The following is a 15,872-nucleotide window of genomic DNA, read 5'->3' as shown; positions in this document are numbered from 1 at the left end:
CAGACCTATCCGCCAATCAAAACGTTAGATTCTCGCATTCCGGCCCATCGGCCAATCAGAAATGACAATAGGAAGCAAGTATGTGTGCACTGCACTGCTGCAGCTAACTAGCATCAGGTTGCTAGAAATAAACTGTGTGCTTTGCGGTGTCGTGATGAGCAAAAAGTTTTCAGTGTGACTCGTTCTCGGTGTGAAAATGGCTGAGATGACAGCAGGAGAGGGAGCGGAGCAGCTGGTATTAAAAAGAACTGTAGTTCCGTTGTTTGGACTGACTTTGGGTTTGAAAAAAAAAACGACGTGGAGCAAAAGCGAGCCAAATTGTGTCTCCGTGCAGCAGCCAGATCCAGAGGAAACACATCTAATTTATACCAACAGCACTACACAATTAACAGAAACGTTGACAAGTCGCAGGTTATTCTCTCTCTCCCCCGATCGCCCCACAGCCCTCATGTGGATGCTCTCTCTCTCTGCATGAAAACATGAAGCTGCAGCCCAAGAATGAGAGGGAGGACGACCCAGAGTAGGATTACTAAACTGAGTGTGATCTAACAATATTACACCAAGAAGGATTAATTTATTTTTTACCCTTTATCTTTAGAGGCTGGCGAGTTCTTTTTTTCTCTTTTTTTTCTTTTTTTTTTGCGAGTTGAAGTTGGTTTCTGATTGGTGCTTATTTGCGGTTCTGGTTTTTAATTTCCATTTATTTCACGTTGAAAACTGTTACTAAACTAAATAATGTTCTGTGAACCATGCAAGCAAGACCAGTATTGAATTACAATTTGGACAGCATTGAATTTTCATTATTTTTTTTTTTTATTTCATTAAAACAACGCACTCTTTTTTCCCAACCGTGATGCAGACAGCACGGTGGCGTCTCGCTGCCGCTGCCTGAGGCTTTGTCAGGTTGGTTTACGTTAGGTTATTTTATGTGTCAACTTGAGCAAGACCATGTAAAAGTAACAAGAATTATTTTTTACCATAATTTTAGCGGTTTTCTGCATTTGAAAGTATAAAATGTGAAAATCGCAAATCGAATCGCAATCGCATGATTGGTCAGAAAAATCGCAATTAGGTTTTTTGTCAAAATCGTGCAGCCCTAACGGACGAGCCAGTCAGCGCTGCCGCTTTATTTCTGTTTTTAATTTTTTTTGGCGGCAAAACCGGAAGTGATAGCAACGCTGCACGAAAGCTTCTTCCAAAACAGACATGGCGGACGTCATGGAGATGAACGTTAACCATCGTCTGAAAGCCGCAATGAGTAAAGTTCTTACCAAAACACCAAGAATTCCAGCAATCTAGCAGAGTCTGCGCCTGGAGAGGTTCTACCAGGACAGGACGTTTGGTAGATGATGACATATTTGTATTGAAGCCTGATTGACTGAAGTGACGTCAGTCAGAGGAGTAACCGACGCCCCCTGCAACCCCGGACTCCCCAGCTCCACCCACTGCACCCCCCAGCTCCACCCACTGCACCCCCCCCAGCTCCACCCACTGCACCCCCCCCAGCTCCACCCACTGCACCCCCCCAGCTCCACCCACTGCACCCCCCAGCTCCACCCACTGCACCCCCCCAGCTCCACCCACTGCACCCCCCCCAGCTCCATAGTCCAGATGTGCAGTGCGGAGCAGCTCTGCTCCTCCTCCTCCTCCCCTTCCTCCTCTTCCTCCTCCTCCTGCTCCTCCTCCTCCTCCTGCTCCTCCTCCTCCTCCTGCCCCTCCTCCTGCTCCTCCTCTTCCTCCTCCTCCTGCTCCTCTTCCTCCTCCTCCTCCTCCTCCTGCTCCTCCTCCTGGTCCTCCTCTTCCTCCTCCTCCTCTTCCTCCTCCTCCTCCTACTGCTCCTCCTCCTGGTCCTCCTCTTCCTCCTCCTCCTCCTCTTCCTCCTCCTCCTCCTCCTCCTGCTCCTCCTCCTGGTCCTCCTCTTCCTCCTCCTCCTCTTCCTCCTCCTCCTCCTACTGCTCCTCCTCCTCCTCCTTCCTCCTCCTGCTCCTCCTCCTCCTCCTCCTCCTCCTGCTCCTCCTCCTGCTCCTCCTCTTCCTCCTCCTCCTCCACTAAGCCTTTCTGCTCCGCCGCTGATGGATGTACATGTGTTAAAGATGGCCGCTGCTGTGTGGAGGAGGGGCTCTCCTGGGGGGTGGAGGTTGGCCCCTGCGTGCCTCCACCTGCCGCGTTGCTGGGGTCATTTGGAGGGGTAATCCGGGCGGGTGGGGGCGGGTGGGGTGGGGTAAAGGTGGATGGGATTAGGCTCACGGTGCATCCTAATGGCCTCATTTCTCAGCCCACGCCGCCTCTTGCTCTTTTCTACCAATTAAGCGGAGCGGGACTCGTACCGGCACACCGGGCAGCGTGCACGGCTGGGCGCGCCGCTGTAATCCTGCAGGTTTGTGTTTTCTGTCTGACGGGGGTCAAAGTCAGCCGGAGGTCAGCGTGGTTGGGAGTGATTGCCGTTGATCCCGCTCGCCGTCGTCAGGCTTCATCTCGGGACTCGGCCCTGCGCCGGCCGCCCGATCGATGCCGCACGGCGAGCGCTCCAGGGCGGCAGTCTGGGGGCTTCGGGGTGATTCCCGTGATCAAGTCTTCATCAGAGGGCTTGAGGGTGATCGCCGGTGATGAAGTCTTCATCAGGACATATTGACGGATTGATTTGGGCGCCGCTCCGCCCGCCTCACCTCCCGTGTTCTCACACTGTAAAGTGATGGGACTCTAAACCCCTTTAAAAGTTAGCAGACAGCCAGCAGCTGCTGACTCCCCACCACCCCCCCCCCCCCCCCCCACCCCCTCTCCTTCATTCAGTTCATCTTCCGTGGAGCCGCCTGCTTATTGTCCAGTATTTTACCTGCTTGGTGTTCGCCCCCCCTCCATGGATGTGAGGCGCTCTGCACATTAAAAGCTTTCCTCTTGCTGTTGTCATTGGAATGACTTGTCCCTGTCCCCCTGTGTCTCCCCGTCCTCCAGAGCTGTCCCACGTTGAACCTAACGTCTTCCTGCGGCCCTTCCTGGAGGTGGTCCGCTCCGAGGACACCACCGGACCAATCACAGGCCTCGCTCTCACCTCCGTTAACAAGTTCCTGTCCTACGGCCTCATCGGTAAGCAGTCCTCACACCCCCGTCCCTCAGGGTCAACCTGCCATGTCCACTGTCCACCTGGACCACAGAGACCACAGTAGGCAGGAAGGAACCGGTGGTGGTGCTGTGGTGGTGGAGCAGGTGGTGGTGGTCCTGTAGCTCCGTCAGCGCCGCCTGTCCTCTAGCCTCCGCTCACAGATTTCTGCAGTTGTTTTGCTCAGTGTGAAATGAGCGTCACGGCCAGATGTGGACCGGAGAGCGGGGTCCACGTTACAGTGCTGTCAAAACAGCTGCTGCACACACACACACACACACACACACACACACACACACACACACACACAGCCAACAGGCTGTTCCAAACCTCATTCCAGGATGCTTTAGCGTGGGACAGGCTGTGTATTGTGAGCTGGCTCCCGTGAGGACGCCCTCCCAGGCTCCCGTGAGGACGCCCTGCAGCCACACTGCCGCTGCTTCCTGAGGACACGGTGGACACACACCTGGAAGCCCCAGCACACCTGGAGCTCAGGTGAAAATGTGCCATTGCTTCACCCAGTTCACATGTTCTCAGCAGTGTTCAGACGTAGATCCTCATCCAAGATGGCCGCCCTGCTGAGCAGAACATGAGGCCCAGTGATGGCCGACACCTTGATCCCATGAAGTAACAGCCAAGTGCCGGACTGCCAGAGCTCAACACTGCCCCCTACTGCCAGAGCTCAACACTGCCCCCTACTGACGGAGCTCAACACTGCCCCCTACTGCCAGAGCTCAACACTGCCCCCTACTGCCAGAGCTCAACACTGCCCCCTACTGACGTAGCTCAACACTGCCCCCTAGTGACGGAGCTCAACACTGCCCCCTAGTGCCGGAGCTCAACACTGCCCCCTAGTGCCAGAGCTCAACACTGCCCCCTACTGCCAGAGCTCAACACTGCCCCCTACTGCCGGAGCTCAACACTGCCCCCTAGTGACGGAGCTCAACACTGCCCCCTAGTGACGGAGCTCAACACTGCCCCCTACTGACGGAGCTCAACACTGCCCCCTGCTGACGGAGCTCAACACTGCCCCCTACTGACGGAGCTCAACACTGCCCCCTACTGACGGAGCGGGCTGTTGCTGCTCATCGGGGTTTCTTTCTGCTCTGTTGGTTAACAGATTAACCCCTGAACCCTAACCCTGACCTTTAAACATGATTGTGGAGAGGATGGAGTGATGAGTTAGGACATTGGGACTGTATACACACACATACACACACACACACACACACACACACACACACACACACACACGGAGTGTGTAAACTCTCTTCTCTGCTTGTTTTCCTCCCTGGAGCGTCCATTTCCCCCCTGCTGTGGGGGTCGGGTGGGGGGATGGAGGGGTCTGACTGGGGGCAGGGGGGGCGGGTGGGGGTGCGTGGGGGGGGTCTTAAGCCGGCGTTATTGAATGCCAGCTGAAAGAGCATTGAAACGTGATCTGAGTGTGTGTGCTCTCAGTGCAGAGGGGTTCTCATGACGGTGCGGGGGGTGAGGGAGGTGGTTGGGGGGAGGTCGGGGTGTGAGGGAGGTGGTCCGGGGGGGCCGGGGTCACGGTTCCTCCAGCTGTAGGGTTCAGACCCAGAACCAGCGGCGATCAGAGGGAAGAGTCGGGCTGCAGCCAGCAGAGGCAGGAGAACGTCAGAGGAACGCAGAACCTGCCCGGCCTGTCGGCTCTGATCGACCTCTGACCTCTGACCTCTGGTTCTCCACCTGGAAGCAGCTGGCTGCTCTTCAGATGCTTCCATGACCTTCTGAGGTCACTTCCTGTCCACATGTCAGCTGGCCAGGTAGCTCCTGAGTGGAGCAGTGTGATCAGCTACTGCCCTCTGCTGGACGCAGTGGGCTGCTGCACCCTCCTCACACACACACACACACACACACACACACACACACACACACACACAGCTGGGAGCTGTGGACACTGAGGAGACGTGTGTCCTCGTAGAAGGACGATTTGTGTGTCAAAGCTTCAGTTGAATCATCCGGTGAAGCTGAGGACGGTGTGTGTTCTGAAGCTGAGGAAGGTGTGTGTGTTCTGGAGCTGAGGACGGTGTGTGTGTTCTGGAGCTGAGGACAGTGTGTGTTCTGGAGCTGAGGAAGGTGTGTGTTCTGGAGCTGAGGACGGTGTGTGTGTTCTGGAGCTGAGGACAGTGTGTGTTCTGGAGCTGAGGACGGTGTGTGTGTTCTGGAGCTGAGGACGGTGTGTGTTCTGGAGCTGAGGACGGTGTGTGTTCTGGAGCTGAGGAAGGTGTGTGTTCTGGAGCTGAGGACGGTGTGTGTGTTCTGGAGCTGAGGACGGTGTGTGTGTTCTGGAGCTGAGGACGGTGTGTGTGTTCTGGAGCTGAGGACGGTGTGTGTGTTCTGAAGCTGCAGCCTGAAAGGTGATCTGGTGCTGCTGAAGACCAAGAGGTGAACAAACCCATTTCCTGCTGCACGGCCTCCTCCAGTCCTCCAGTCCTCCAGTCCTCCACAGTCCTCCAGTCCTCCACAGTCCTCCAGTCCTCCACAGTCCTCCAGTCCTCCACAGTTCTCCAGTCCTCCACAGTCCTCCAGTCCTCCAGTCCTCCAGTCCTCCACAGTTCTCCAGTCCTCCAGTCCTCCACAGTCCTCCACAGTCCTCCACAGTCCTCCAGTCCTCCACAGTCCTCCAGTCCTCCACAGTTCTCCAGTCCTCCAGTCCTCCACAGTCCTCCACAGTCCTCCAGTCCTCCACAGTCCTCCACAGTCCTCCAGTCCTCCACAGTCCTCCAGTCCTCCAGTCCTCCAGTCCTCCACAGTCCTCCACAGTCCTCCAGTCCTCCACAGTCCTCCAGTCCTCCACAGTCCTCCAGTCCTCCACAGTTCTCCAGTCCTCCACAGTCCTCCAGTCCTCCAGTCCTCCAGTCCTCCACAGTTCTCCAGTCCTCCAGTCCTCCACAGTCCTCCACAGTCCTCCAGTCCTCCACAGTCCTCCACAGTCCTCCAGTCCTCCACAGTCCTCCAGTCCTCCAGTCCTCCAGTCCTCCACAGTCCTCCAGTCCTCCAGTCCTCCAGTCCTCCAGTCCTCCACAGTCCTCCAGTCCTCCAGTCCTCCACAGTCCTCCAGTCCTCCACAGTCCTCCAGTCCTCCAGTCCTCCACAGTCCTCCAGTCCTCCACAGTCCTCCAGTCCTCCACAGTTCTCCAGTCCTCCACAGTCCTCCAGTCCTCCAGTCCTCCACAGTCCTCCACAGTCCTCCAGTCCTCCACAGTCCTCCAGTCCTCCAGTCCTCCACAGTCCTCCAGTCCTCCACAGTCCTCCAGTCCTCCAGTCCTCCACAGTCCTCCAGTCCTCCACAGTTCTCCAGTCCTCCACAGTCCTCCAGTCCTCCAGTCCTCCACAGTCCTCCACAGTCCTCCAGTCCTCCACAGTTCTCCAGTTCTCCAGTCCTCCACAGTCCTCCAGTCCTCCACAGTCCTCCAGTCCTCCACAGTCCTCCACAGTCCTCCAGTCCTCCACAGTCCTCCAGTCCTCCACAGTCCTCCAGTCCTCCAGTCCTCCACAGTCCTCCACAGTCCTCCAGTCCTCCAGTCCTCCAGTCTTCCAGTCCTCCACAGTCCTCCACAGTCCTCCAGTCCTCCAGTCCTCCACAGTCCTCCAGTCCTCCAGTCCTCCAGTCCTCCAGTCTTCCAGTCCTCCACAGTCCTCCAGTCCTCCACAGTCCTCCAGTCCTCCAGTCCTCCACAGTCCTCCAGTCCTCCACAGTCCTCCAGTCCTCCAGTCCTCCACAGTCCTCCAGTCCTCCAGTCCTCCAGTCTTCCAGTCCTCCACAGTCCTCCACAGTCCTCCAGTCCTCCAGTCCTCCACAGTCCTCCAGTCCTCCAGTCCTCCAGTCTTCTAGTCCTCCACAGTCCTCCAGTCCTCCAGTCTTCCAGTCCTCCAGTCCTCCAGTCCTCCACAGTCCTCCAGTCCTCCAGTCTTCCAGTCTTCCAGTCCTCCAGTCTTCCAGTCCTCCAGAGTCCTCCAGTCCTCCAGAGTCCTCCAGAGTCCTCCAGTCCTCCAGTCCTCCAGTCCTCCAGTCCTCCACAGTCCTCCACAGTCCTCCAGTCCTCCACAGTCCTCCAGTCCTCCACAGTCCTCCAGTCCTCCACAGTCCTCCAGTCCTCCAGTCCTCCACAGTCCTCCACAGTCCTCCAGTCCTCCACAGTCCTCCAGTCCTCCAGTCCTCCACAGTCCTCCACAGTCCTCCAGTCCTCCACAGTCCTCCACAGTCCTCCAGTCCTCCACAGTCCTCCACAGTCCTCCAGTCCTCCACAGTTCTCCAGTCCTCCAGTCCTCCACAGTCCTCCACAGTCCTCCAGTCCTCCACAGTCCTCCACAGTCCTCCAGTCCTCCACAGTCCTCCAGTCCTCCAGTCCTCCAGTCCTCCACAGTCCTCCAGTCCTCCAGTCCTCCAGTCCTCCAGTCCTCCACAGTCCTCCAGTCCTCCAGTCCTCCACAGTCCTCCAGTCCTCCAGTCCTCCACAGTCCTCCAGTCCTCCACAGTCCTCCAGTCCTCCACAGTTCTCCAGTCCTCCACAGTCCTCCAGTCCTCCAGTCCTCCACAGTCCTCCACAGTCCTCCAGTCCTCCACAGTCCTCCAGTCCTCCACAGTTCTCCAGTCCTCCAGTCCTCCACAGTCCTCCACAGTCCTCCAGTCCTCCACAGTCCTCCACAGTCCTCCAGTCCTCCACAGTCCTCCAGTCCTCCACAGTCCTCCAGTCCTCCAGTCCTCCACAGTCCTCCAGTCCTCCAGTCCTCCAGTCCTCCAGTCTTCCAGTCCTCCACAGTCCTCCACAGTCCTCCAGTCCTCCAGTCCTCCACAGTCCTCCAGTCCTCCAGTCCTCCAGTCCTCCAGTCTTCCAGTCCTCCACAGTCCTCCAGTCCTCCACAGTCCTCCAGTCCTCCAGTCCTCCACAGTCCTCCAGTCCTCCAGTCCTCCAGTCTTCCAGTCCTCCACAGTCCTCCACAGTCCTCCAGTCCTCCAGTCCTCCACAGTCCTCCAGTCCTCCAGTCCTCCAGTCCTCCAGTCTTCCAGTCCTCCACAGTCCTCCACAGTCCTCCAGTCCTCCAGTCCTCCACAGTCCTCCAGTCCTCCAGTCCTCCAGTCTTCTAGTCCTCCACAGTCCTCCAGTCCTCCAGTCCTCCAGTCCTCCAGTCTTCCAGTCCTCCAGTCTTCCAGTCCTCCACAGTCCTCCAGTCCTCCAGAGTCCTCCAGTCCTCCAGTCCTCCACAGTCCTCCAGTCCTCCAGTCTTCCAGTCTTCCAGTCCTCCAGTCTTCCAGTCCTCCAGAGTCCTCCAGTCCTCCAGTCTTCCAGTCCTCCAGTCTTCCAGTCCTCCAGAGTCCTCCAGTCCTCCAGAGTCCTCCAGTCCTCCAGTCCTCCAGTCCTCCAGTCTCTGGTCAGATCTTCCTGGCAGCTGGTTCCTCCTGGTGACTTTGCCCCCCTCCCCTCAGACACTGAGCCTCTCCTGCTCTGTTATTCTAACAATGCCCCCCCCCCCCCCCCCCCCCCCCCCCCCCCCCCCCACACCCCAGACTGTGCCAGCAGCAGGATTAGTGTTTTATCTCTCCTGGTGTTGTGCCCCCCCCCCCCCCCCCCCCGGCTCCGGTTTCTGCTGCTGGACGCTCGGTGCTGTGGGCCGAGCCGCCATGCTTGTTGTCACCCTGGCCTCTGGAGGGCTGCTGGCCTGCTGGGCCCCCACAGCCTCCCCCCTCAACCCTCACCCCCCCACAGCCTCACCCCTCAACCCTCACCCCCCCACGGCCTCACCCCTCACCCCCTCACCCCCCCACGGCCTCACCCCTCACCCCCTCACCCCCCCACTGCGCTCTCACACGTTCACCCCTGGTTGCCCCGTGGTTTTCACTGCAGTCAGTAAAGACGTCTTCCTGCTGGAACCATCCAGTGCTGCCATAAAGTCCGTCCTCAACCCTCCACCGTCTCAGAGGTCCTCCTCTCTGCCCCCCATCGCTCAGCCCCCCCACACACACACTGCTCAGCCCCCCCCCCCTTATTAGTTAATGAATTGCTGCTGCTGGGGGCCATGGGAAAGGAAAACAGGCAGCGAGCCGCCAGCCTCAGGTTTCAAAACACTGGTTCCAGCAGCAGCAGCTCGTGAGCCACAGGGCGCCGTGGAGGGACGGCACCGCCACATGTTGGGTTCTGGGCGCCGTGGAGGGACCGCACCGCCACATGTTGGGTTCTGGGCGCCGTGGAGGGACCGCACCGCCACATGTTGGGTTCTGGGCGCCGTGGAGGGACCGCACCGCCACATGTTGGGTTCTGGGCGCCGTGGAGGGACTGTTGTGGTGTTGCAGTGTGTTTGGTGTTCACCGTGTGGCGCCTCAGAGCTCACTCACTGTTTTAGTGGATCTGGAGTGAGACAGCTCAGTGGACGTCCTGCATACTGCTGCTTCTGTCCTCCGTTCCAGCGGCGGTCCAGCCGTCCCCCACGGCTCCGGCTGCCAGAGCGGAGGACGCTTTAGGAGTGTGTCTTAGTTGTTTCCTCTGTCGACGATTAGAGATCCGGCAGGTTCTGAAACCGAGGCTTTTAGATTAGAACCACTGACCATACCTGGGTCCCTGGCATACCTGGTCCCTGGCAGACCTGGTCCCTGGCAGACCTGGTCCCTGGCAGACCTTCAGACTTCTTGTCTCTGACCAGCTGTGTTGTGGCTCTTTCTGCTCTTCAGACTCGAACCATGAAGCGGCGGCCGAGGCCATCGAGAACATGGCGGACGCCGTGACGCACGCCCGCTTCGTGGGGACGGACCCGGCCAGCGACGAGGTGGTCCTGATGAAGATCCTGCAGGTAGGCCGCTCCCCCCCGGACAGTGTGACGCCCCGGCCGAGCCCCTGGGCGCCCGGTTCGATGCTGTGGGTCTGTGCCGCTGCAGGTCCTCCGGACGCTGCTGCTGACGCCCGTCGGAGCTCACCTGACCAACGAGTCGGTGTGTGAGATCATGCAGTCCTGCTTCAGGATCTGCTTCGAGATGCGGCTGAGCGGTGAGCCGCACACACTCCGCACACACACTCCACACACACACACTCCGCACACACGCTCTTCACCCCAGCGGTCAGGATACACCCATCTGTAGACTGCCCTGTTCAGGAGCAGAGACTGACCCCGGTGTGTGTGTGTGTGTGTGTGTGTGTTTGCAGAGCTGCTCAGGAAGTCAGCGGAACACACTCTGGTGGACATGGTGCAGCTGCTGTTCTCCAGGTGAGTGAGAGACGCTGCCGTCCTCGGTGTCCTCCTCGTCTGCTCGTCCTCCAGAGAAGCTTTGTTCGCTGAAACACTCTGAAAGACGTGTCGTTCTGCTGTGTGGCCACTGGTGGGCGCTGTGGGTCATGTGGTCCACAACAGGCTGGTCCAGTCTGCAGTCAGGGTTCTGGTGGAGTCTGTCTGTCCTCTGGGGACAGTCAGGACATTCTGACCATTTATCAGTACCGACCATGGATCCGGGACTTTAATGGTGTTCTGATCCGACTGAAAAAACATCGGTCTTTGAACACATCATCTTTATTTACACTAACAATGAAGCCGCCCCAGTACTGAACCCGGTGCCGAACTGGACCCGGTGCCGAACTGGACCCGGTGCCGAACTGGACCCGGTGCCGAACTGGAGCCGGTGCCGAACTGGACCCGGTGCTGAACTGGACCCGGTGCTGAACTGGACCCGGTGCCGAACTGGAGCCAGTACCGAACTGGACCCGGTGCTGAACTGGACCCGGTGCCGAACTGGAGCCAGTACCAAACTGGACCCGGTGCTGAACTGGACCCGGTCCCGAACTGGAGCCAGTACCGAACTGGACCCGGTGCTGAACTGGACCCGGTGCTGAACGACACCTGGTATTGATGAATTTCAACTCACTCCTTGATGGAAATGTGTTGAAATTCAGCGGGGAAGAAGCGTCCGGATGAAGCTCGAGCTCTTTACCGTGAGGAGGGGCTGTGGTTGACCTCTCCACTGCACCGGTCACTGAGCTGCCAGCTCAGGGTCAGAGGGCGTCTGATTACACCGATGTCCAAACATGATTTCTCCTCTGGCATTTAGTGCCAGAGCTCCTCTCTCACCACACACACACACACACACACACACACACACACACACACACACACACACACACACACACACACACACACACACACACACACACACAGCCGTCCTGCATCAGAGTGCCGGTCACATTCAGCCACAGATGAGGGGATGAACCAATCTGTATGATCTGCATATAGATGAAGCTGATCTTTGCTCTAACAGCAAAGCTCCAACCCCATAAATACTAAGGAGCATATTATCTACACACACACACACACACACACACACACACACACACACACACACACACACACACAGAGAGGCAGAATTAGCATTGGCAGCCATAGCAGACAGAAGCAATCAGGAGAATGAGCTACAGAGGAAAAGCTTGTCTGCTCATCTGAATGTGAAGGAGGCCAGCAGGAGAACAAACAGCTCCAAATGAAGCCCAGCTCCACCTCCTCCTCCTTTCTGCCTCCACTCCTCCTCCACCTCCACCTCCACCTCCACTCCACCTATATATAGTCCATAAGACTATATATATATACACACACACACACATATATATATATATGTGTGTGTGTGTGTGTGTGTTCTCACCCACCCAGCAATATTGTGTGTCCTTCAAGCTTGGGTCCTCTACCAGAGTCCTGGGACCTCGAGGGTTTTGCAGGATCTACCAGAGTCCTGGGACCTGGAGGGTTCTGCAGGATCTACCAGAGTCCTGGGACCTGGAGGGTTCTGCAGGATCTACCAGAGGCCTGGGACCTGGAGGGTTCTGCAGGATCTACCAGAGTCCTGGGACCTGGAGGGTTTTGCAGGATCTACCAGAGGCCTGGGACCTGGAGGGTTCTGCAGGATCTACCAGAGTCCTGGGACCTGGAGGGTTTTGCAGGATCTACCAGAGGCCTGGGACCTGGAGGGTTCTGCAGGATCTACCAGAGTCCTGGGAGCTGGAGGGTTCTGCAGGATCTTAGCTGCAGGGTTGCGCCCTTTTGAGCAGAGATCTCAGAAGTTGTTCCTGCTCTCTGCAGGAGCCATCCTCCCAGCTCGGGGTTCCTGCTCCCAGTGCTGCCTTCAAAGCCCTCACTCTCTCCAGCTCCTCCCTCAGCCCTTGACCCTTGACCCTTGGTATTCCTCCAGCTTCTCTGCTCCTTCTTCCTGATGTTCCATCACTTGGGATTGCTACATCTATCACCACAGCTGTCTTCTGCTGTTCATCCACCACCACTATGTCAGGTTGATTGGCCATCACCTGCTTGTCAGTCTGGATCTGGAAGTCCCACAGGATCTTGGCTCGATTGTCTGACCGCCTTTGGAGGTGTCCCTTATCTGGACCCTGGGATCTCCAGTCCGTCCTCGGTACAGATGTTCCTGGACACTATGCCCGCTAACTGGCTGTGTCCATGATAGCTCCTCTGACTCCTCCTTACTGGGCTTTTGATGTCTGAGGCATTCACCCAGCAGATCATCACTGGGGGCCATCTTCTTGGTATACTCGTGGAGGCTCTTGGTTTCCTCCTGGATAGTGGCTCTGACACTCACTAGTCCTCGGCCTCCCTCCTTTCTCTTGGTGTATACCCTCAGTATGCTGGACTTAGGGCGGAACCCTCCGTGCATTGTAAGGAGCTTTCTGGTCTTGATATCAGTGGCTTGCATTTCTTCCAGTGGCCAGGATATTATGCCAGCAGGGTATCTGATTACTGGTAGGGCGTAGGTGTTTATGGCCTGGATCTTATTTTTGCCATTCAGCTGGCTCTTCAGGACCTGTCTTACTCTCTGTAGGTATTTGGCTGTGGCTGACTTTCCAGCTGCCTCCTCATGGTTACCATTTACCTGTGGGATCCCCAGGTACTTGTAGCTGTCCTGCACATCTGTTATGTTCCCTTCAGGCAATTCAACTCCTGCAGTTGTGATCACCTTCCCTCTTCTAGATACCATTCGTCCACACTTATCCAGTCCGAATTACATCCCGATGTCCCTGCTGTATATCCTGGTGAGGTGGATCAGGGAGTCGATGTCACGCTCATTCTTGGCATACAGTTTGATGTCGTCCATGTAGAGGAGGTGGCTGACAGTTGTTCCGCTCTTGAACCAGTATCCAAAGCTGCTCTTGGTAATGATCTGGCTGAGGGGGTTCAGGCCTATGCAGAACAGCAGGGGGGACAGGGCATCACCTTGGTATATGCCGCATTTGATGCTCACCTGTGCCACTGGCTTTGAGTTGGCCTCTAGACTGGTCTTCCACAGCCCCATTGAGTTCTGAATGAAGCTCCTTAGAGTCCTGTTGATGTTGTACAGTTTCAAGCACTCCAGTATCCACGTGTGTGGCATTGGCCCAGTTTACACGGGTGTTTTTTTCAATCCGATTGTAAACAATCATATTAAACGGAGTGTATTCATGAAGTGATCCACGATGAATCCTCGTTTACAAGGACCCTGGGTGAAGCGGACTATACAGCGTCCTGTGACATGCGTACAAAGTCTCACGAGGAACTTTCAGGTCTTTAGCTCCGCAGCAGCAGTCCTCAGCGCCGAGCAGCGCCGAGAGTTTTTATCTGCTGATATCTGCTCAAATAATGTCCCAAAAGTCCATGATAGGCTGCTGAAGGAGCGGCTGCTCCCCTGGCTGCTGCACCGCTGCTCCGAGCGGCACGTCTCGGTGTGAGCTCTGGTCGCATGCCGATGTTTCGAATTAACTGGGGCCCGTGTTAACTTGTGACCAATACATGAATGAAACATGTAGTCGTTCTGGCGAACGTCGGTTATCGACAGTTACAGTGAGTGTATACGTTTAAAGCAGGGGTGGGGAACCCTGGTCCTGGAGGGCCGCAAACCTGCATGTTTTCCATGTCTCCCTGCTTCAACACAGCTGATTGCAATGAGGCTCGTTATCTGGCTTTCTGCTGGACTTGGCCATGAATCTTGATTCGATTCAGGTGTGTTGAAGCAGGGAGACGTGGAAAACATGCAGGTTTGCGGCCCTCCAGGACCAGGGTTCCCCACCCTTGGTTTAAAGTCATTTGTGAGTCTTACTTTAACAACTGCTGTAATCAGCCTGTGTTCACACAGACCTCCGCCGTCATTCGTTAACACGGGAACCAGTTAATCCATAACACCAGCTGGCGATCGCTTGTATTCTGCTATAGAGCTCTTTATACAACTCGCTATTGCGCGATTTGGTTCCATCTCGCCTCTCCAGTGTTTTTCTGTCGGGGTTTTTTACTAAAAAAGTGTTTTTCAACCACCGTGGCGTTCTCTGCTAGTTTTTTAACTTTGCTGCTTTCCGTTTACTGGCACGTCACACGTCACTACATATGAGGGAACACATGCGCAGAACAAACACTCCCCCAGTTCAATCCGCTCTGCTGTCAGGCTCGTTTATAAGGGACACGGAGCGGATTGTCGATCGGCGTAGACCACCTCATACAATCGGCTCCAAATTACAATCCGCTCCGAGTGAAGTAGATCCACCCGGTCGTTTACATGACACATTTTACAATCTGCTCCACGTACAATCCGCTTATACGTGGTTCATGTAAACTTGCCCATTGAGTCATAGGCTTTCTTGTAATCAGTCCAGGCAGTGCACAGGTTGGTGCTGCGGGCCTTGCAGTCTTGGGCGATTGCCCTGTCAACCATTAGCTGGTGTTTGGCCCCCCTGGTGTTATTGCCAATCCCTTTTTGTGCTTTACTCATGTACTGATCCATGTGCCTACTTATCTTGGCCGCTATGATGCCTGATAGGAGTTTCCATGTGGTGCTGGGGCAGGTTCTGGGCCGGCAGTTTGATGGTATTGTTCCTTCTGGGTGTCCTTCATGATGAGGACTGTCCGGCCTTGGGTTAGCCACTCTGGGGGGGTCCCTGATATTAGCAGCTGGTTCATTTGTGCTGCAAGGCATTCATGGAGTGCAGTTAGCTTCTTAAGCCAGTAGGTGTGGATCTTGTCGGGCCCTGGAGCTGTCCAGCTCTTCATTTTGGCCACTCTTGCCTGTACATCTGCTGTTGTAATTACTACTGGGTCTTGTTCTGGGAGGTTGCTGTGCTCTGCCTGCAGGCCTGCCAGCCATTGGGCATTAGTGTTGTGTGACACATCTTTCTCCCAGATACTCTTCCAGTATTGCTCAGTCTCAGCCCTGGGTGGGTCTGCTGTGGTCTTACTACCCTGCCACTGAGAGTAGACCTTAGCTGGATTGTTGGAGAACACCCTGTTTATTCTCCTGGTCTCCACTTCTCGGGTGTATCTCTTCAGGCGGGTAGCTCGGGCTGTGAGTCTTTGCTTAGCAGTCTCCAGTGGCTCAGTTATTGACAGCTTTCTGTATTTCTTGGGCAGTTCTTACTTAAAAGGATACTTCAACATTTTGGCAAATTGCCCCATTTAGCGCAATTCCTTAGTCATTTCAAACAGCATACTTACTTTTTTTGTGAGGGTGAGCTGTTGTTTATCCAGAGGTGAGTTGAGGAAGGTTTTCGGGACGGACACAATGGAAGTGGATGGTATTTTTGTTCCCCCTCGTCAAACTCATCAAATACACAATCCAACAACCCCAAAACACTTTGGTGGACACGTTATAATCCACACATTCACTACGCTATGTGTGGATTATAACGTGTCCACCAAAGTGTTCTGGGGTTGGTGGATTGTGTATTTGATGAGTTTGACGAGGGGGAACAAAAATACCATCCACTTCCATTGTGTCCGTCCCGAAAACCTTCCTCAACTCACCTCTGAA

At 55.9% G+C, this 15,872-nt stretch overlaps 1 protein-coding gene across 1 annotated transcript in view; it reads left to right on the top strand.

Annotated features, from left to right (window-relative positions):
• Positions 1–1,206: 1,206 nt before the first annotated feature.
• The window catches only part of gbf1 (golgi brefeldin A resistant guanine nucleotide exchange factor 1), a 42,643-nt gene continuing 27,977 nt past the window's right edge, over positions 1,207–15,872 (top strand). Inside the window, exons 1-6 of the mRNA XM_030107415.1 lie at positions 1,207–1,230; positions 2,468–2,603; positions 2,953–3,084; positions 9,789–9,907; positions 9,993–10,101; positions 10,258–10,318. Coding sequence (XP_029963275.1) covers positions 1,207–1,230; positions 2,468–2,603; positions 2,953–3,084; positions 9,789–9,907; positions 9,993–10,101; positions 10,258–10,318 — 581 coding nt within the window. The remainder of the gene's footprint in view (positions 1,231–2,467; positions 2,604–2,952; positions 3,085–9,788; positions 9,908–9,992; positions 10,102–10,257; positions 10,319–15,872) is intronic.

The sequence above is a fragment of the Salarias fasciatus genome, chromosome 13 (assembly GCF_902148845.1).
Source record: "Salarias fasciatus chromosome 13, fSalaFa1.1, whole genome shotgun sequence".
NCBI lineage: Eukaryota > Metazoa > Chordata > Actinopteri > Blenniiformes > Blenniidae > Salarias > Salarias fasciatus.
This window is presented reverse-complemented; position numbering and strand designations above follow the sequence as displayed.